Genomic DNA, 22,338 nt, shown 5'->3' on the forward strand with positions numbered 1-22,338 from the left:
AAAATTTAATTTAATTTTAATCATTTCTTTACATAAAGTATATGTAGCATATGAGAACTGAATAAATAAACTGACCATATTAATTGAAATCAAATTTTAACAATTGAATTCGAAAAAATTTCTACAAAAACAAAAAATACTTAAAATATCGTTTGTTGGTTTTTTTTTTAATTTTATCGATGTTATTATTCCTATATTCAAAGAAGCGCAAAAATTTAATTTTCCCATAAAATGTGCAAAAAAAATTTGAAAAAATCAATTTTACATTTTTTTCTCCGACAAAAATTCTTTTCCCAAACAAACAAACAATTTAGAAACAAAAAATAAAAGAAAAAAGAATGACAAAAACAAAATTATTTTTGTGCAAATAATTTTTGTACAAAATACGTTGCACAAAGAAATAAAGAAAAAAGAAGAAATTCAATGCTTTCTTTTTTTTTTCTTTTGATAAAAATAAATTTAGGTTAATGCAATTTTATTCAATAATTTCGGTGGGAAAATATAATTTTATTTTCCTGAATTACGTGAATTTCTTCATTTTTTGTAACTTTTTAATTATTAATTCACATTTAAATTTGAAATTAATTTAAGTTTTATTTACTTTTTTTTCTGATTAAATCATATAAATAAAAGAAGCAATATTGATTGATCAAATTTCGCCTTTTTTAATTGATATTTTATGATTTTTTTCACATACGCATTGAAATGTGAAATGAAATTTAACGCTTCACTTTCAAATTATAGATGTTAGCACTAAAATATTTCACAGTTAAATACTAAGTATCATCTTAATAACTAAATTAGATTTTAAAAATTAATTTTAATAATGAAATCATAAGATTTAATTAATTTTAGAACTAAATTGTATGAATGTTTCGTTAATTTTATTATGAAATAAGAAATGATAGTATAGGGCGGAAATTATGATAAAATGAAATTGAAAATTTAAGGCAATTTTTTTATTCCTAAAATTAATTTGCATTTTGTGTAAAAAGAAAGTTTTCATCATCAAAGATTTTAGTAAACAAAGTTTAAAAAAAAAAAAATTTTTTTTTTTGAACTATATTATTATTAATTATTCTAATATAATTATCATTTTTACTTTTTCATATTTTCATAAAAGGATTGAATAAATTAAAATGGAAATGTGATGCAGTGTATGTGTCTGTGTGTGTGTGTGTGTATGTTTATATAAGTAAAATGATGAGAAGATATGAGATGCCGCAGTACAATCTTCCGGAAAGAGAATTTTAGCGGCTTACATCAAAGATTTTAGCATGAAAAGATGAGTGAAAATGATGGTTATCATAATTTATGCTATCATATCATCATCATTTGACATGCTTTTCAATAGAAACAAAATGAAATTATTATGGGTAATTTGTAGCAAAATATTTTATTTATATTTATGGAAAATGCGAGAGGATAACAAAAGAGAGAAAAGTGACCACTTGATTGACCATTCATTATGCTAAATGTACGGTAGAAATGAACAGAACAAAAAAAAATGAATGAAAAATTTGATGAAATGGTTGAAAAAGCAAATAATTTTAAGTAATGAAGAGAATATTGAAAAATTTTATTTTAATACTTTTATTAAATTTCAATGAAAGGAAATAATAGAAAAGAACTGACCATAGTTTTATAGATAAGTTTATTAATTAATCTAATTAAAACATAAATAAAAACTTTTTTACCTAACTTTTGTGTTATTTTTAATGGTAAACAATTAGTTTTGGTAGTTTTAATTACTGCAGATATGGTATTTGACAATTTTTGTATAATTTAAGTAATTATATGAAAATGAAAATATTAAATGGTTGAAATATTAAAGAAATATTATTTAAAAAATATACGACAAATGACAGCATAAGAATAGTAATTTCAAAATTTGACAGGCTCATTAGTTGTGGAAACATAAGTAATTTATAGGTAAATTTATTAACCAATTTATTATTTTTCGAGCAATGAAAAAGTCCATCGTTCTTATTTTGTAAATTTGTAATCAATTTGATGATAAAAGATCGATGAAAGTTTTATTTTATCGTATATTATGCTTGCGGAAGTAATTAAGTTGAGAGAGGGAGAGAGAGAGGGAAAGAGGGTGCGAAAGAGGAATTAAAAGAGATGTACGAAGGTAAATTATCTTAGTCCAACAACAAATGGCAATTTTGATTGAGTAGACAGACCGTTTTACAGGTACAAATTGAGACATTTCATGCTGTGACATGTTGTATTCTTATTGTCATTCACTGAACCGAAAGGCATTAAATACTTTGAACAATTCTTAATTGCTAATGGCTCTTCTCAAAAATAAATTAATCAACTGTTCAGTTACTTTTTAACGTTTCATTAATAATAACTAATGATGGGAATAATAATAATAATAATAAAGCAATAAATATCGATCGTAATGCCATTTGATGCTTGAAAATAAAATTTGTTTAGTTTTTTACACAATAATTTTTACTTGACAACAAGACTGCACTTTGTAAAAATTGTTGTATGTGAAGGAATTAATGAACGATCATTTTTTAGTTTAATTTTCTCTTTTTCTTAAATATTTCATTAAAGAGTTAAAGTATTTGAAATTGACCTTTCTATATTATCGATCATCTTTATATGACCTTTTCCTCTCGGTTTGATGTCAGTGTTTGAAATCAACTGGAACTGTAAGAGTTAACAATGAAAATTGAATTGTTTCATTTAATGCAAGATTTTACTTTTGAAATTTACTTTCGAAAAAACATCTGTGGAAGGATAAAGACGAAGAAGTTTGTTCAGGAACCGGAAAAAAAAAACGAGATGGTGGATAAAGTAATTCAGCTTCATTTCAGACTTATACATTTCTTTTATAATAATTAGAAATGTTTGCTATATTTGCATATTTTTTAGTATATAACAACCTTAAAAATTGTCAAACACAGTTCTAGCACAATAAAATTAAATTACTTAAAGCAAAAATTAGAGCCAAGAATTTTGTAATGAAAATAAAGCAAATAAATTAGATGAAATTTGCTTTTTTCTTGAAATAAAAATATTTTACATTTGAAGTATTTGAGTGTTGGATGAAAAATATTGTAAATACACTCATTTTATGCACTATTGATTGAACGCATCAGATCAGATCAGATCAGATCAGATGCGCAAATATCCAAATTTAGTAATTGTTTATTTGAAAATATATGAAAGAATGGGCAATTTCTAATCAATATTCTATTACTTATACAATATATTGATAGCACAAAAGAAGTTAATTTATGAATTAAAAAACAAAGAAAAAGTATACATAATGTTGTTAAAAATAAAAGTTGTTAGAATTGTTAAAATTTTATTATTTTTTTGCGTGAAAAAAATTTATTTGAGAACATTGTTGGTGTTATTTGCATAGCAAAAATAATACTAAGAAGAGATAATTAATGATAAATGATGGTAACATGATAAGGTATTTGGAATTAAATTAATGCTAACCGTTTATTTTTTGAGGATTTATGACCGGAAGATAAAATTTGCATTAGATAATGATTGATTGATTAATGGAATCTTTCTTGAAGGTCATCAAAAGTTCATGCACCTCTCACTTCCTCGTTTTTACATTTGTATTATAAATATTGCTTGAAAATGGAATAGGGGTTAAGAGAGAGGTGAAAAGCGGACATGTTACAGCATTAATAATATTTGAAGTAGAAGAATTGTTTTTATAGTCGATGTTATTTCAGGAAGGTAATATTATCATAATTAATGCCATTTCCGGTATAGAAGATAAGCAATAAAAGTATTTCCTAAATGAATGATATTTCTCGCATTAGTATCATCTAATTATGATAATAATATGATTACATAGTGGCAAATATAGTTTTAAGTATTTCTCAGTCAACTTATTTCATTATGATAATAATGAAATAAAAAAAGTTAAAAAGAACCTTTTTCCTTTTAAAAAAAGTATTAAAAAAATGTTTTAATAAAAAAAAATTTTTGGATTAAACAGATAGATAAAATTAATTAACAGTAGTAAATTTATGCAAATAATTGAACTTGCAATAAAAAGTAAATAATGAACTAAGATAAAAAAAAAGTGCAGATCAAATTAGAACAATGAAATAATCAAATATTTGATTTATTTCCACTACAGAAGTTAATTATTAAATAAGTAAGTAAAAGTAACATTTAGATAGCTATTAAAAAGTTAAATATATTTGTGTAAAAAAGGGAATAATTTTGAAATATAAAAGAATATAGCGATTTATTGCAATGGCAGATCAAATATTCATTTTCTGGATGACCTCTGATAACCCTAATCGTTAATGAATTCCTTAATAAAAAGTCGGTAAATTTTAACATTCATCTTTTACACGTCAAAAGAGCGAATTGCCTTTTTGCTAAATAAAAATTTACCGATCGCAAATAACATATTTTCAAACCTTAACAAATCCAATAAAACGATACGATTGACTAACTTATCAGTTATCCAAATCAATCATTATTTGTCGGCGAATATATAAAATTGGCGGTGTTGAATAAAAAAAAAAAAAATAAATAAATAAGACTGTAGTTAAAAAATGAGAAGAAAAACAACGATTTTTGTAAAATGATCCATTAATATCTTATCAGATCGATGCATAACCTTTTTATTTCATATAATTATCAATGAATGCACATTAGAACAATTAAATTTTAACTGAAATTCTTAACTGAAATAAATGAAAAATTCTACAAGGTGCATTTAAATTTTAAAACATTTCATCTCATTAGTACTAATATTTATGAAGATATAATACTTTTAAATTTTGATAAAACTTTATTATGCTTAACTCTATTCAACATTCAATTACACTAATGCATTATTTACATGTTTCAATTTCCAATATTGCGTAAGAAAAACAAATCTATTAATAAATTGTTTACACGTTTTAATTTTTAACATTACGTGAAAAAAAAATTGACATCCATCAGATATATTACACAGTATTGAATATCAGAATTAATATGATGTTGTAATAATGCTTGTTCATATTCATTTAAGTGACAGAATGATATATTGTCAACGGTTAGTTATTCTTGTTCATCCAGGTGAGATATAGCTGATAGCTGATATATTATCAATGCTTAGTAGTTTACCTCTCTCTCTCTCCCTCCCTCTCTCGGCTACTATAATTGTTAACAACCGTTAACAGATGTCAAAGGTGAAGCTAATCTTATTGACCTATGTCTATTACCTTTAACAAGACGGCATACTTCTTTGGGCGGTAAAAGTCAAAAGCGGTCTTAGTTTATTGAAATATTATGTGTGTATCAAATATTCTTTGCTTACCCTTCTTTTCCTCATTTCTCTTATATATTCGCTCTCTCATCAACTCTCTTTCATTGTTCACAACTGTCATTTTGATATATTTTGTTAGTTTTGATAAATTTAAGGGACTTATTTTAAAATTAATTTATTTTAATTAATCCAATTCATTTCCACTTCTTTTCTTTTCATTAATTAATCAAATTTAAATTAAAAAAAGAATTTTTTTTTTTGTTTGCTAATAATAACTAGTATTAAGCAATTATCAATTAAAAAAAAAGAAAAAAGAGATAAATAATAATTTTAATATTATTATTACTGTGGTACTTTATTTCTTTTTTTCTTTAATATGTCATAAATGTATTATATTCCTTCAAAAGAAAAAAAAGAACGAAATTATTAAAATTTTTAGTTTCAGATTTTCTTGTTTTTTTGACTTTTCTTATTATATTTATACAAAATTTTGAATTTAGTTTTTTTAATCTTTTTTATTTCGTACCTTTTAAACATTTGTGTGTGTATATTATCTTCTCTTCTGAGTGAAAAAAAAAATTATCCAAACTTCTTTTCTCAATATTTTTTCAGATTATTTTTGCAATATACGTTGCACCTTGCACCTGCCAGCAGTCTTTGACATAAAGCAAAGATAAATGTGATAATTTCTTCGTTCATGAAATGCAGTTATTAAATATATTTATTTCCTTATCTCTTTCCTCTTTATTTCACCTTTCTTATGTTTATATACATCCTTGCTCATTTCAAAAATCAATTTTTGTATGGACTATAAATTATTATCAGCTGTCACTCATAGCTTCTTTATCACTCACTGTCATATATCTATCGTTGTTGCAATTTTTTGCTTCTATAATCAATGAATATTAACCAATCAAATAAAAGTGATTAGCACTTATATAATCAAATCGAAAATACAAATTATTTAGAGTACAAGAAATCATCTCTGATATAAACTTCAACTGGTAGATAATATATAAACTGTCTAAATTTTACGGTCGAAATACTGAATCGTAATCATTGCTGATTGATTTATCATGTGACTGCAAAAAAGTTTGGATATTCTCAACTTTGTGCATAATGGAATTTCTTAATATCGAAATAATTTCAAATGCACTAGAAAAATAGAGAAAACTCTAGAAAATTGGGGAAAAAATGCGGAAAATGACTTATTAATGATACTATATGGTCTATAAAGAAATATACTCATCAAAAGCTATTTTATACAAATGTTTTTCATCATTTTACATTGAAATTTACAATTTATAAATGAAACATCAAAGAGATTATTTGGAAAGAATGATGAAAAAGCAATTTCACCTCATTTTTTATTATCCTAAAATAGCGGAAATTTTGAAAAAAAAAAAAGCGCAATATGTAATCTTCCTCCAACATTTACGCAAAACTCTTCCTTAATACGAATATTCCATTGCGTAATTGAAAGTAATTTGTTGATGTTGTAATCGTGTTATTCTTATACGTTGAAAAAGCAAAAGTACATATGATAATAATAGCAATAACTGACAAATTTATGTCAACATTCTGCAACAATAAAAGTTAGCAAATTGATCATCATATAACATCAAAAAAAAAAAAAAAAAATGAAAGAAAAGTATAAGCATGTAATTAACCGAATAAAAATAAGCGTTATTTAGATGGAAGAAATAAAAAAAAAAAAAAAAAAACGTTAAATGTGGTAAAACTTTAAGGCAATATCAACTAATGTGTTAAAAATATTTTCCATTAAGATTACATTGAGCATTTATGTTTAGATAATAAATGCTTTAGCTTGATTTTCTATGATTTTTTCCATATTAAGAAAAAGAGAAAAAAAGAAACGTCCCTGGAAAATAAATAAGACTACTTACTTATTTTCCAGTAAATGCTTTAGTATATACCAAATTATGGCGAGTTCACAAAATTTTTTTGGGATCAAAATTTTAATACTACTATTTGAAATAGTACAAGAATTTTCTTGGAAAATAAAAGTCAATTCTATTTAATCCGTCATACAAACAAACAAAAAAAAAACAAGAGAAAAAAAGAAACATCCCTTTTTCTCTATGAGAACAGTATATAAGTTTAAGCAAGCAGTATTAATCAGATAAAAAATTGCTTCACTCCATACATTTTAAAAATAGGTAAAGTTAAGAAGTCAATGAAGAACCAAAGCTTACATGGGAGAAAGAAAAACGCCTCTATCATCATAATTTCAAAATGATCGAGAAATAAATTTCACTATTTCACCAAGAACTTAGCAGATCTTTTTGCTAGAAAGAAAGTGGTGGAGTCACAAAATTCTACTTTCAAAAATTTAATCAATATTTCAGGTGAAGGTCTTAAGATTTTTTCTACTAAACCCAAGATTTGTGTTGTCTACTGGCTACAGTCAGTAATAATTTCAGTGCAATAAAAGTACAATTTATGGCGTTATAAAATGGATAAGTATAATGCGAATAGCTTGCATAAAAATGACAAGCTTTAGTAGCATATAAATGTTGGCTAATTCTATTAGTACTATTAAAAGATAATTAAAATTTTCTAAACGTCTTCAACTTCTATAAAAAATAAAAATAAATTTTTGCTTCTTTCACTAATTGCCAGCAATATTCGAAGGATGACGTGCCATTGACGTAAGCACTGATGAAAATGGTCGAGCAGAATGTGCAGACATCAATCGTTCTACCATCATCTTCGCATAACGTAAACGATCGCTACAAAATAATTTAATTACTAATTTATTTTTTTAAAAGACTAGAAGATTCAGTTCCTACATATAGCTCTGTTACAAACAACCGTGTTCTACGAATGGAATGCAATTTCGATTCTGAGAATGGAACTCATTTCGATTTCTATAGAATCTCAACTTACATTCAAAAAAATCGAAAAAAAAAAAAAAAAAAAAAAAAAAAAACACTTCAGCTACAACACTTCGTCAACATCCAACCCAATCCCATTTAATCAGGAATTTAAAATACTACAAGAGAATGAACTTACAGAAGCGCTTTTGGACATCCATACTTAACAAGCGCAGCAAGTTTGAGGACACGAAAATTGCGTTCGCTGTCGATGTATGTCGCAGCTCCCATCAACGGACAGATTACGAGCTTCGTATGATCCTTAATACATAGTCAGTTTGGCTAGCTAAGGATTGAAACTTTGCCTAGCATGAATGAAGCATGCAGCTCGAATTTTCACTTCAGATATATGCAAGTTTGAGACACAAATTTCTTGGGAAAATTCATGTCTGAGTTTTGCTAACATGCTAATCGAGTTCTCAAATGAAAGATTTAAAACATGAAAACTTTCCTCACTTCAAAAAAGTTAAGCTGTAGCGTTCCATTGGTCAGATGAAGAACGATAGCGGATTGCGTTCGGAACCAAATACGAAGAACAGGTAAACGAGCTAATTCATCACCCTCACGTATAGGCATGTCAGCACCAGCTTTTTGCAAATGCTCAGACATATAGTTTTTGAAATATTGTAGTAGAGTGATCTTTTTTTGCAGTTTTTCAGGATAATGCTTTACAGTGTAATAATGTTCGTCATTTTCACGTCCCAGATATTGCACTTGCCTAAATTATAAAACCTAAATTGAAATTGCAAACTTTGGATTAAAATTAAAGAAATGTCGTTGTTTTGCAAGCAAAAATATTAGAAAGAATAAGCCAAAACAAATGATACAGTACGAAGTTAAGACGTCTTCAATAACAGTGCTTAACAAAAAAATTAAAGCAAACTCACTCTCCTGCTGCATCCAGAACCATTTTCGTGTTATCGTTAAACACAACGCCAATAGAATTATCACAAAGTTGATAACCCAATCCATACTTATCTGAATAATCAACCCATTTTGAGATCCAGAAGACTGGCATAGCAGCAGGATCCTCCACATCATCTAAAAGAATATGAATAATACAGAATCATTTGCTGAAATTGGAATTGAAAACTTAATTCAATAGATAACTTACCATCTCGAATATTTGGATTTTCTTTTGGCATACTATTAACAACTTCCGCCAGCTGCCTACACAAATCTGACAAATAACAATCAAGAGGATGATCACCAGACCCATACGATATCCCTGTCCCCGTCGCTGAAAATAATTTATTCCAAATAATTTCGACATTATTCTTCAACAATTCCACTCATCAATTTTACTCTATTAATGCTTTTTACTTATGCAGACGCCATCGCAATGAAGTAAAATAATCTTCATTCCATTTAAGTATAGAGTTGCAAAACTTTACAAAACCTTCTTTTCTTATTCGAATATGAAGACCTACTGCAATATATAGCTTAATTGCAGCGTTGGAGAAAAAACTTCTACTCATACTCAAATAAATTTTTACATCCTGTCGTACTGCAAGAGCAGACATTTATAATGCTAAAAAAAAATAGATTTCAGAAAGTTTCAAGAGGAAGTACTTTTGCCAAGAAGAATATAGCTTATTTAATTCAATAATATTGGATAAAATAGTAAATTTGCGAACGAAATAAGGATTCATTTAACAGTAAATTTAGCACTGTAAGTCCTCAGCGAACTGACAGTTCTATAAATCAACACAGTAAATACCAAATAAGTCTTTCAGTTCAATATTCATTATTGAAACCCATCAATCATAATAAGAATACTTCAATAGATGAAGTCCTGAAGAATACATGAATGTGACTCTGTTAGTGTCAAAACAGATAAGCCAACTCTTAGTGAATATTTTACTGCTTTTCTGTTTTGAGTATGCTGGTAATTATTTTTATTAAATGAATTAGTGTAAATTATTACAATTGTTTATTTTCATCTGAGACTTGTTATTGTTACTGGTTTTTAACACGTATTAAACGGGACTTACTGCGTGGCTCATAAATACGATGCTTCGTATTTGAAACAATCTGCAACTCGGGAACGGAAGTCAACGGGCGAACCGGCACTGTTAAGAGATCCTGTAAATTCAGACTCATTAAATCGATGTAGACAACAACAAATTCAAAAAGACCAGAAATTGCAGCTTTAATTTGTACCTTACGCACGCGTTCTTTCGGGCTAATTATAATATTTTCCTGTCTCAATTCGTTTAGAGCAGAACGCTTATCCGGAATTTCCGTATTCGCAAATTTGGGCGCCATTGTAAGACATGATGTCGGTAGCCTGCTTGGAGTATAACCTTTAAAAAATGCGTAATACGACACCTGAAATCAATAAATCAGTGAAAATTAATTTATAAAGTTAGTTTTTTTCTGGACAGTGGTTAGGAGTCGAACAAGCATGATGTAATTTAATTAAGATTTGAATAAATGTCATATTACCTAATTTACCACATTATATACGGGACTGGTCATTTCTATTAATCTTCACCCATTTCAAGACACAAACAAAAATCTATAAATGATACTGAATGATAAAGTTGTTAGATATCACTGCTAAAAAGGAAATGATATAGCTAAAAGTAGAAACCTCATGAATAGTAGGACGTTTTTCAGGATCAGTTTGCAGTAATCGTCGAATGAGCTGTTCAGCTTCGTCACTAATACGACCTGGTATTGAATAATTGTTGTTCTTTATTCTGTTGTAAGTATCCTAAAATAATAAATGTTTTTCCAGTGTTCGAGGAATACAGGATATTTAAATATCCTATATTCTAAATTTATTATTATGTCAACGACAAAATACCTTAAGAGAAGAAGTTTCAAACGGCGGTTTTCCCACCAATAATGTGTACAGAATACAGCCAATTGCCCAGATGTCTACTTCATAGGAATGACCTTTTTTATCGAGCATTTCGGGTGCGATGTAATTAGGTGTACCACATAAAGTTTTCTTCCTGTTAAATAAGCACTTTGAAAAGCAAAAAACCAAATATTTTACGGGATGAAGACAACGGCGAATTTACCACTCCTAACTTTTCTCCACACCAATTCATTTCACTAATGGCAACATGTAAGAAGGAAATTATTTTGGAACAGATTCTTGAAAGAGGAATGATAACAGCAGTTAAATGCATGTTAAGTTGTCGTTTAATTTCAATATGCTTTTAAGGTTTTCCAAACAAACCTTTGGCCATCTACCTCAACCACTGTCGCCAAGCCAAAATCACCAACTTTAATCTCCATTTCTTCATTTAAAAATAAGTTCCCCAATTTTAAATCTCGATGAATGATTTTATTTTTATGAAGATACTCGCACGCCTCAACAATCTGTAAAAAAAAAAAAAAAAAAAAAAAAAAAAACGCTTAAAAGCGGTTGGTAGCGAAATTCGAACAAATCACCTTAATCCTTCATTTTTTTCATTTCATTTGCATTAAATAGAAACAACTGATAAGCGTGCTAACTGCACTGTGAGGCAATCAAATCACATGAAATGAACATGACCATTGCTAGTTAGGTTTGTTTACCTGCTTCGTGAAATAACGTGCTTCCGGTTCTGTTACATGTTTTCGACGTTTGTGTAGTTCCATCAAAGACTAAAATATATTAATTGTAAGTTAAAAATGAAGCAAAATTAGCTCTTGCAATAAGATATATAAATCATAAAAGATATATAAATTCAAGTATAAATTATAAAAGATATATAAATTCAAGTAGAAATAAACAATACATTTAATAAATCAGTGAAGAAAAGTAATGTTATTAAAAGATAAAATTTGATTCTCAAATTTAAATTTCCAACGGAAAATTCAGAATTTTCGTAGTATTTAAAAAACAGACTCTACGAGGACACAGCTCCAACAAAATGTAGACATTATCAGTATCTTCAAAAAAGCCATCCATTCTCACAATATGCTTATGCTGCAAACTTCTGTGGATTCGGATCTCTTGAGCCATCTGCAATAGTCCACCAAATACTTCCATAACTGGACAAAATCTGATATGGATGAATGAAATAAAACACTCTTTAGGATTAATAAGAAAAAATGTGCTTGGTGGACAGGTGAAAATGAATTAAATCTGAAAAAGCACTCAATCTTTTCAAAAAACTGAATCTCAGTCTTCTGGAAAGAATAAGTTTTGCAAGCAACATACACTAATCCTTGTTGATGATATAGAAATCGGATCAAGTGAAATGTAGGAAGCGAAACTGTTTAATGATTACATTAAAGGAATCACATACCTTGTCGCGCTGATGATTTTTCAGTAGAAGTAATTTTGAAACAACTTTGCCAGCGTAAAATCTTTGATCTTTTATGTCTGTAAGTTCATAACATCGAGCAAAACCACCTTTGCCCAAAAATCTTCCCTTTTTATATGTAGCGCCCGTTACTGCATTGACCACAACATCAGGTACCTCTTTTAAAACCGGTTTCTTCGAGCTCATATTGATATTAAACTAAAATTAAGTTATAGATCATGCTACATTACACAAAATTAGAGTCATAATTAACCCAGACTTCCACTCTTAATTAGTACTAAATGATGTTTTGAGTGAAATTTTACACGACACTATCATTCTACATCATTCCATCTTTTGAAACAAATGACATGGAAACACAATTTGATAGCATCCATATATAAAAAGTCATCTGTTAAATAATTTTAACTAAATATAAAGCGAAAGCAGTTATACCTTCTATAATAATAATAATAATAATAAACATTGATGAGTTAACAATCCTGTCTTAACATTGTTCATTTTCTTATTGCACCCTACTAGTTAACAACATATTTGCTTCATCTAATAAGAGAGTTAGAAACTTTTAATGAGAGATAAATTCAAAGTTTAAGAAGAGACCCGTATTTCTGTAAAGAAAGACACTTGCAAGAATAACCTAACGAGAAAAATATTAAAAAAAAAAAGTTACTAAAATTTGCTATTTGTTCCCTAAAATAATACAGAATGTGTCTAGCAACTTACATTACGATAGATCATACTATTTGAGAAATAAACCATTAAGAATACATAACCTACTCAAGGAGTCTGATCGATATGCAAATTTTTTGCTGTGTTAAGAGTTCACAATGAATGAAAAAAAAAAAATAATAATAATCCGTACATTGAGCTATAAGAGATCAAGAAATTGCTCTACAGCACATATGATCCATAATCTCGGAAAGAGAAAGGATAATACACACGTAGGTTATTTCTATCGGGAAAGTAAACCAATACACATCTTGAATAGACTAAATGAGCGCTAAGATATGCAAATTTCATAACATCCTTTCTTTCCCTCCTCCTCCTCGAATGACAAACAATGAATTAATTTATTTCGAGAAATATTAGTTCAATATTCGATGACATATTCCTGAATGTATGGATAAACTAGAGGAAGAAATTTCGCGATATTTACGCATATATGCCACATACAATACGTAAATTAAGTAAAAATCGATTACTGACAGTTCGAAACTTAACCAAAATATGACTTTCGAACTTGGTCATAAACTATCATGAACTTGGCCAAGATACAGTGCAATCCTTAAGCTTACTCGTAGAGTCTCATGAACTTGGCCAAGATACAGTGCAATCCTTAAGCTTACTCGTAGAGTCTCATGAACTTGGCCAAGATACAGTGCAATCCTTAAGCTTACTCGTAGAGTCTCATGAACTTGGCCAAGATACAGTGCAATCCTTAAGCTTACTCGTAGAGTCTCATGAACTTGGCCAAGATACAGTGCAATCCTTAAGCTTACTCGTAGAGTCTCATGAACAAATCTGCTGAGAATAAAACATTGTTAAAAATTCTTTTTCAAAATTCAAAAAATTATGCCATTCTGGATCGCTATGCAATTGGTGCATCTCATCAAGTCGTACTATGCATTTGTATCTTTTGTAATTGGCGAAGAAAATTAAAATATATTCATAGACTGATGGAAGCATGCAGAAATACATATTACTGCAATGGAAGAAAAGCAAAACAAATCTTTCGAGGATTCCTCTCATTTCAGTGTGTATAGTAATAGAAAGTATTCATAGATAAATTCTTCCTACAATTACTTTTCTATCGAATCTCTAAATCAAATTTTAACTTTAAATCAGTAAATTAATTCAGTAGTATTTTTTGTGTAACAGTTTATATAGTTGTATATTCATAATTCTACTAATTTATTATCTAATAGTTATCATATTCGATATTGATTATGGCATGATATGATGTGATAACAATTTTATTCCATAACATATATATATAGACAATATGTTATTCAAATATTTAAGTAATTTCAATCATTTTCTTTTTTCTAACCATAATAATTTCATTTAATCATTTCATTTCATTTCATTTCATTTCATTTCATTTCATTTCAAGTTTCGTTCCACCTTCATATCAATCATACATGTTGGCTTCATATTGATGAAATCATTCTCTTCCAAACACTTAACAAATTCGCTATCACAATCACAAATTGCTGTTGCACAGATATTCCTTGAATTATTCACTTCTTCTAAAAAAATAGAAAAAAAAATGTTTGATAATATTCAAATGTTATAATTATAGTTTCTTTATTTATTGTATTGCATAATCTACTTCTTATCATATTTTTAAACTTAGTTAATTTCAAAAAATTCTTTCATTTTAATATTTCGGACATTTTTTTTTTCTAGCACTTTTTTCTTAACTAAAATGACTCATATATAGCTTCAATATTAATATTTCAAGCACGTTTGGTCTTTTTTTTTGTTTATTTTTTAGCTAAAATAACTAAACTAATATTGTTTTCCTAACTTATGACATTATTTAAAATTAATTTTCACAAATCATTGAATTAATCAATTTGATAAACGTCATCGCAAAGCATTTTTTTTCCCTTTGCAATAATTAATTTTGAAAACAAACCGTTACAGATGGGATTTTTATCCATGCATTTCCATTTATAAATGCTAAAATAGGGTAATATCCAATGTTTACAATCACCACTTTCTACAGCTGCACTATAGCAACCTTTGTGACGTATGCAACAACTAAAATTTCCTTTTTTTTTTTTAATTTAAAGAATGGAAGTCGTACACATTCATTTTAAATTTAAACGAAAAAAAAAAAAAATTCCAAACGAAGCAATAAATTAGCATGACTTAATTAAATAAAAGAAAAATGAGAAAATTTTATGTTTAGTATTAAAATAGAAAGTAAATACACATTACTACAATTTTATGTTGTCCCAATAATTTCCCTACTAATGTTTGACCAATTAAATTGATTTTATCCTAGTGATGGTATGATAATGTTAAATAATATTATCAATATTAAGTAACCATTGTTATTGCTCATCCCTTCTTTTGCTCTCTCCCTCTCTCTTTCTCTCTCTTTTTTTTCAAATTTAATTTAAATTATCACAGGAAAAGAAATAAAACTTTGTACAACTTTATGCATAAATTTAAAAAGTTTCAATAAACAATTTCATGAAATGTATTTAACCATAACTGAAGTAAATAAATAATTTACATGTCAACATCATCAACTGGAAGTTGATATTTTCGTCCCAGTCCACAGTTACATCCATATCCATTGTAATAAAGTAAACTTTTTCCACCAATGCATTTTTTCATGCCAAAAAGATTCCAAATTGCTGAATATGTTGATACTATTAAGCAGGCTAATATCAATGCGCGAAAATACATCTGAAATTTGTTTTAGAATTAATAGCATCCAATCATTTCCATACTTTTTTTTTTTGACTTAGATTACTAATAAGTAATACCAGTAACAGTTTAGATAATATCACTACTTGATTTATTTATATTAATATTCATAATATAGTTATGGTATATTTAAAATTATATAGAATAAGATTAAAAAAATTGAAAGTGATGTAGAAATTTTCAAGATTATTATTTAATCCTGTTAGTAACTTTATTAAGTATTTTTTTATTTCTTATATATATATATATATATATATATATATATATATTAGATCTTTTAGTATTATTATTTCTAAAACAGAAAATTAAATAATGATTTTTCATCTTTTTTTTTAATATATTAAATCATAGCTGAGTATACGAAAAATATTAGAAAACTATTCTATTGCAGCCGAAGAGATTCATCGAATTAGGAATAAATAGCAAACGTTCGTAATGATATCGTTAATTTGTTATCAGTAGTATTCTTTGTTCTTTGCTAAAAGAATAAGGAATAATTTTCAGTTAATCGTTATCAGAAAAATGATAGCAATAATTTTTTATAGTTTAGTTCTTCAATAATCATTTAATTATACCAATTATCTTATTATAATGTGAATTTTTTCTTTGAAAAACAGCAGAAGTTTGAAAAAACGAAATGTTTTAGCAAACACATATCAGCTCAGCTTTAATTTTTTTCTCGAATTTTAATTTTTAAATTTTAAAAACGATTTTAATGAATATTTGCCATTTTCATTCATACTTTTAATTTTTTTATTATCTTTTTTCTGCAGCAAACAATTAATACTCATTTAATCATTTAGTCATATTAGCTATCACATTATAATAAACAACTTTAATAAATAATTAAGTAATCTTGAATAACGAATTAATAATCAAATAATCCGGGAGAAATAAATTTCAATTACTACCTTCTTCTGATATCTCACCACATAGCTTTAATAAAGGATACATAAATTTTTTCAAATTCTTTTAAATAGTAGTAAGATTGAAGTGAACTGCTAAATGAATTTTCTTTTTTAAATTAAATCTTTAAATAGAGGATATAATGAAATGAATAGTAAATTCATGGTAAGATTCATTTCTAGATGAATTTATACGGTGTTACAACGTATTTGAATTTTTTAAAATTTCACACCCAATAAATGTTAAATGCTACTGAGTGATAATATGTAAATAATTAAATTTTACTTCACTTTTTCTTTCTTTTAACAAATTTAACATTGTTTGGAAGTTATTACAGTGAATTCAGAAATTATTCTTTGAAAAATAAATGATTTATTAAAACATTTTGAAAGAAAAAACTTATAAAAAAATTATTTAGGTTATTATGTAAACTACAATTGTATATAGCTACCATAAAAATTTCAAAATTATTAGCATTAGCCTCATTCTTGTATAATAGATTGATTAAATATTAGTGCTAAAGTAAATGAAATATTTTAAAAGGAAAAATTCAAAACTTCATAAAATGAAAATATATAATTAGGAAAAAATGCCATAAGTTAAAAGTTAAATGGAAATTTCTATATCTGCAAATTACCTTAATGTATGTAAATTGATTTGATGCATTTAGAGATTGATAGAATTGTTTAATTGATCAATCATTTTAACAATATTTTATCATATTATTACAAAACATATAAATGCTTGCTAATATCATTTCTATGAAAAAAAAAAAAAACATGTTAATGGAATTTTTTTTTTAATTTGATATTATATAATATTTTAGAATAAATACAATTCTGTTTATTTCTTATTTGACGTTGTGTTTTCAGTCATTTATTGTTTGTATTTTCTTTCATACTTATTTGAGATTAAGAAGATTATGTTAATTAACAAATTAATTAAAGCGTTTTTTTTTTAATTTTTTTGTTCTAATTTTTTAAAATCGTAAAATAGCAAAAACGACGAACGATAAAAATTTAGTATCGTATTTATCATAGAAATTGTTTATGAATAACTATGATGCAATAAAATCTGTAAAATGAAACATAAAGCTATTGAAATTTTAACAAAAAAAAAACTGTAAGCAACTATTAATAAATAATTAGTCTTTTCAGTATTACAGGAAAAAAATTGTCACTTTCAATTGTCACCTTGTTTTATGCAACAGAATGAAAAAATTTGTTGAACGAAAATAAAATTTTAATTGATTATTTTGACAATCTGAAGATAAATCCATCTCAGTGATATTTATTTGACAAGAAATTCCAAAAAGCCCAAAAACCCTTCCGAGAACACCAAAGAGGTCAGCTTGAGGTCATTATAATTACTGTCTGCTAATTTCATACAATTACAATTATTTAAAGCCTAACGAAATTATTATTACATTTGAAAAGTTTTGATCAGATATATTCGATAATTACAATACCTACAATTTGTATTGGATAACAAAAAATGATTCAGATATTTTCCATATTTTTTGTCAGAAACTGTTTTAAAAATTAAGCAATTTGAGTTCTAAAAATTTATCTTATCTAAATTATATTCATTTATTCCATTATGCATCTCAATATTTTGTAGTAAAAATACTTGTAATTAAATAGAATGCAAAAAAAGTTATTCCTAAAAGTTTGTAAAAAAAAAAAAAAAAAAAATAAAATAATAATAATTTCTATGCCACATAAATTAGCACCTACCATTTTAACCTTAAATTTTAAGTTATATTCAAACTTGAAATTCTGCATTGTTTGATCATTTAGAAATTTCATACTTTAATCAGTCAATTTGAGTTTGCATTTAACAATAATAATTTGAAATTTATAATTAAAAGGTGCAATTTCGTTTGCATAACTCTTAATTACATACATAATAGTAATTACTTCTTTCCTTTATTGTTTAATCATCTTTTTCTGTCAATTTCTTTTGTTTCAAAGAATTAATTATTATAAAAATGTTAAAGATCTATCGTTGAACTTTATTTTACACTTTACAGTATTGTTGGAAAATTAATCAAAATCAAATATAACACAATTATGAATATTTTCAAAAAAAAATGACGTAAATGGTAGTTTTCAGTAACAAATAAGTTCGAAATACAATAAATTAGCGATGAATAAATTAAAATCTAATTCTAAAATAATTTTTAATTTATGTGTTTTTCTATGAACCAAATTGTGTTAAAGAGAGAAAAGTAAATTTGTCATTGTTGTTAATTCTGTAAAAGCCTTATTGAGATTATTGTTATCGTTAGCCTTATTTGCTTAGATCTTATTGTTATTGTTAAGACTAAATTTTTTCTCTTAAATGACTAAATGCTGTTATGAATGTAAAAAGCAAGAAAAAAATGATAAATTTCAAAAGATTTCTTAGCAACAGCTATAAGTTTATTTGCTGGGCCACTTTTTTCACCTTCACTTCAACAGTGCTTTGGAAATTTTTACAGGCAAAATTATTCGTTAAACTTTTTTGGAAATAGGCAAAAAATTTTTTAGCTTCTTTTTTTCTAATATAACTTTCTTATTTGATCAAAAATTATAAAATCTTAAGAAGGCGCAACTCTCTTTTTTTTTTGTTAACAATAACTTAATAATAATTTGTATATTTAATACGATTGAATTAACAGTAAGTAATTTATTCTAATATTTGTTTACAATATTTCATAATTGAAAATCATTTTGAATTTCATCTCTTCTTTATTTTTGTTCAAATTATATCTAAATTAGTGAAAATTATGTTCTTATTTCTGTGAAAATTGAAATTTTTGTAATCGCTATTCAAAATAGATTGGCGTTTGAATGAATGAAAGGGTAAATTGACCTTTGCAATATGCAAAGTGACCTCTGACCATAGTTACCGCCCTTTCCTAATACACTGACCTCACAGCTCATCCAGGAAGTCACGCTCCTACATGCGTGTATTTCCGTGTATGCGTATGTCTATTACATGTGCGTGTATGCCTGTGTGTACGAATATGTATGTTCGTCTCGGTGTGTCCATATCTCTGTGTGTGTGTGTGTGTGTGTGTGTGTGTGTGTGTGTGTGTGTGTGTGTGTGTGTGTGTGTGTGTGTGTGTGTGTGTGTGTGTGTGTGTGTGTGTGTGTGTGTGTGTGTGTGTGTGTGTGTGTGTGTGTGTGTGTGTGTGTGTGTGTGTGTGTGTGTGTGTGTGTGTGTGTGTGTGTGTGTGTGTGTGTGTGTGGGTGTGGGTGTGTGTGTGTGTGTGTGTGTGTGTGTGGTGGTGTGGTGTGTGTGTGTGTGTGTGTGTGTGTGTGTGTGTGTGTGTGTGTGTGTGTGTGTGTGTGTGTGTGTGTGTGTGTGTGTGTGTGTGTGTGTGTGTGTGTGTGTGTGTGTGTGTGTGTGTGTGTGTGTGTGTGAAGTGGCTGAAGTGGCACTTATTGTTGATGGTGTAGAGACCGCATTGATTGAAATCATTTAAGCATTTTTCCAGAAAGTATATACAAATTTTGCTGTGGTGTGTAATTAATGACGGACGTACGTGGAAATGTAAGCGTAAACCTCTAAAGTGTTTTGTTTACCGGACAATCATCTAAAATCAATGTGCTTTTAGTTACGTAAAACACTCACGCTTACGAATTGTTTCTTTGATATCGTTCCAATGCATTCAATCGTATAGTTGTGAAAACACATTAATTTCTTAATATTTTACGTATTCGATTGTTACACTTATCCTTCACGTCATTAATTTCAGTTCTGCGTGTACCAAATAAAAATCCCATCTTTTTCTTTAATCTCTAAAATTTATCGAAAATTGTTCAAAAAATTTGCCTTCTCATTTCACATACCATTTAACTTATCAAATTAAAGTTTTATCGTATCATAATCATGAAATGCTTATTAGTACAAAAAATAATTACATATACAATATTGCATCTCAGTTTTAGATTTTACGTAGGAGTTTTATATTATTGTAAAAGTAATTTAATTATTCTCTTTTACTTCTAACTTTATCTACCTGTAGTGTAAAGTTACCTGTCGTATACTTATGCGTATGTGAAATTTCGACAAAATGTGATCTTTTTGCAGTTCTTATTGATATCAATTTACACCAATGATAAAAATAATAAGAGAATTGCGACAGTCATTGTCTCGTGTCTCTGATATGAAATGAATTATTTGAATGTATTAAATGATATGTAGGGTCAAGTGATAAGACCAGTTTTGCCTTGTTATCAACCTTTGTTGCTGGAATAAATTTCATGAAAAATAGACACAATGGTAATGAACGAAAGATGAAATGGGACATTTTCCCTTACATACATTAATAAAAGTGACATAAATTTTTGCCACCTACGTTTGTTTGTGATACGTTATCACCAGATGAAATCTGGTGATAACGTATCACAAACATTAATTCTTTTTTTTCTTGATTAATTCTTCATTTTAATAGCTGTTAATTACAGTCACACTATTATAACGAAAGTTTGGTGCAGGTAACATCAAAGGCTGACACAAGCATGTTATCAATTAAGTTAGCACAGGTGTGCTGTCAGTTAGGTCAACGTAGACCTGTCATCACATCACTTGGGTCAGTAGAGGCACAGGACTTTCTAGATATTAGTTGGATTAATATAGGCATATTATCACTTAGATTATATCTGATATTATCATTGTTAGTGTCAACTGTAAGTGTTGGAGTTCAACTTTTGGATAATTTAATTTTTTCTATTTTATCACTGTCATAATATGCAAGTATTAAATTAAGATGTAATGAAAGTTATGCATTAGTTTAGTTGAAAACGAAATTTATGAAATTGTTGAAGTGCAAAATATTGTAGAGTAGCTGAAATTTTAGTCATAGTTCATATGGTTTCTTCTTTTCTCTTCACCTTAAAATATCGATGACTAACAGAAAACTGGAATTTTCTCCGAAATTTCTATACTTCTCTTTGTCTGCCTTCTCTGCCGTTATTCTTTTCTCTGCATCTGCTAACTTCATGCCATTTATCGATTATTGTCCCTAATTCAAATGGCAACCAACTATCTCGATGGACCAGAAAAAAAGATAGGAATGAATGTCTATGTGTGTGTGTGTGTGTGTGTGTCTTTGTGTCCGTCTGTCTGTCTGTGCATGTGTGTGGGGTGGGAGGAGAGGGGGGAAGGGTGGTTGTTGAAATGGGCGTTTGTATTAGAAGTGTTAGTTGGCATATGAAGATCAATTTTTGCTGCCAGTCAGCGGTCGCAATCCTGTTCATCTTGCTAATCCCTTTCTGTTTGTCATTCATTCATTTTGTTGATATAACCATGTAACAATGCTTGTTATGAATTGAATGTAAGGATATTACTTGGAGATGTAATGGTTTATGATATTATTTACTTACTTTTTAGTAGTTTATGATTTAACCTTTTTTTGGACTTTCTTGTCGTTTTACTTCATTCTGATTTATTCGTTCCATTAAGATTTTTTTCTAGGAATTCTTGTGGATATCCTCAGAAGAGCAGTAAGTCGTTGGCATCGAACAGTTGCATGTTTTTACACCCCAACAATAACTTTAGCATTTGTGATTTT

The 22,338-nt window shown here is 27.5% G+C and overlaps 2 protein-coding genes across 2 annotated transcripts; both read right to left on the reverse strand.

The window, feature by feature from the left end:
- Window positions 1-7,892: 7,892 nt before the first annotated feature.
- On the reverse strand, window positions 7,893-12,611 carry Bm7046 (serine/threonine-protein kinase plk-2, putative; the record flags this gene model as incomplete). Its single annotated transcript, XM_001894245.2, has 13 exons — window positions 7,893-8,013; window positions 8,297-8,418; window positions 8,614-8,875; window positions 9,045-9,198; window positions 9,272-9,397; window positions 10,152-10,242; window positions 10,321-10,488; window positions 10,754-10,876; window positions 10,970-11,120; window positions 11,351-11,493; window positions 11,692-11,760; window positions 12,005-12,121; window positions 12,408-12,611. The coding sequence occupies 13 exons, from the start codon at window positions 12,609-12,611 to the stop codon at window positions 7,893-7,895; spliced, it is 1,851 nt and encodes a 616-aa protein (XP_001894280.1).
- A 1,917-nt stretch (window positions 12,612-14,528) lies between these two features.
- Window positions 14,529-15,848, reverse strand: Bm14723 (Phospholipase A2 family protein; the record flags this gene model as incomplete). The annotated part of the gene is made up of 3 exons (XM_001894246.1): window positions 14,529-14,674; window positions 15,067-15,191; window positions 15,673-15,848. 3 exons carry the CDS (start codon window positions 15,846-15,848, stop codon window positions 14,529-14,531), a joined length of 447 nt encoding a protein of 148 aa, XP_001894281.1.
- Between the last annotated feature and the right edge of the window lie 6,490 nt (window positions 15,849-22,338).

The sequence above is a fragment of the Brugia malayi genome (genome assembly GCF_000002995.4).
Source record: "Brugia malayi strain FR3 genome assembly, contig: Bm_v4_Chr4_scaffold_001, whole genome shotgun sequence".
NCBI lineage: Eukaryota > Metazoa > Nematoda > Chromadorea > Rhabditida > Onchocercidae > Brugia > Brugia malayi.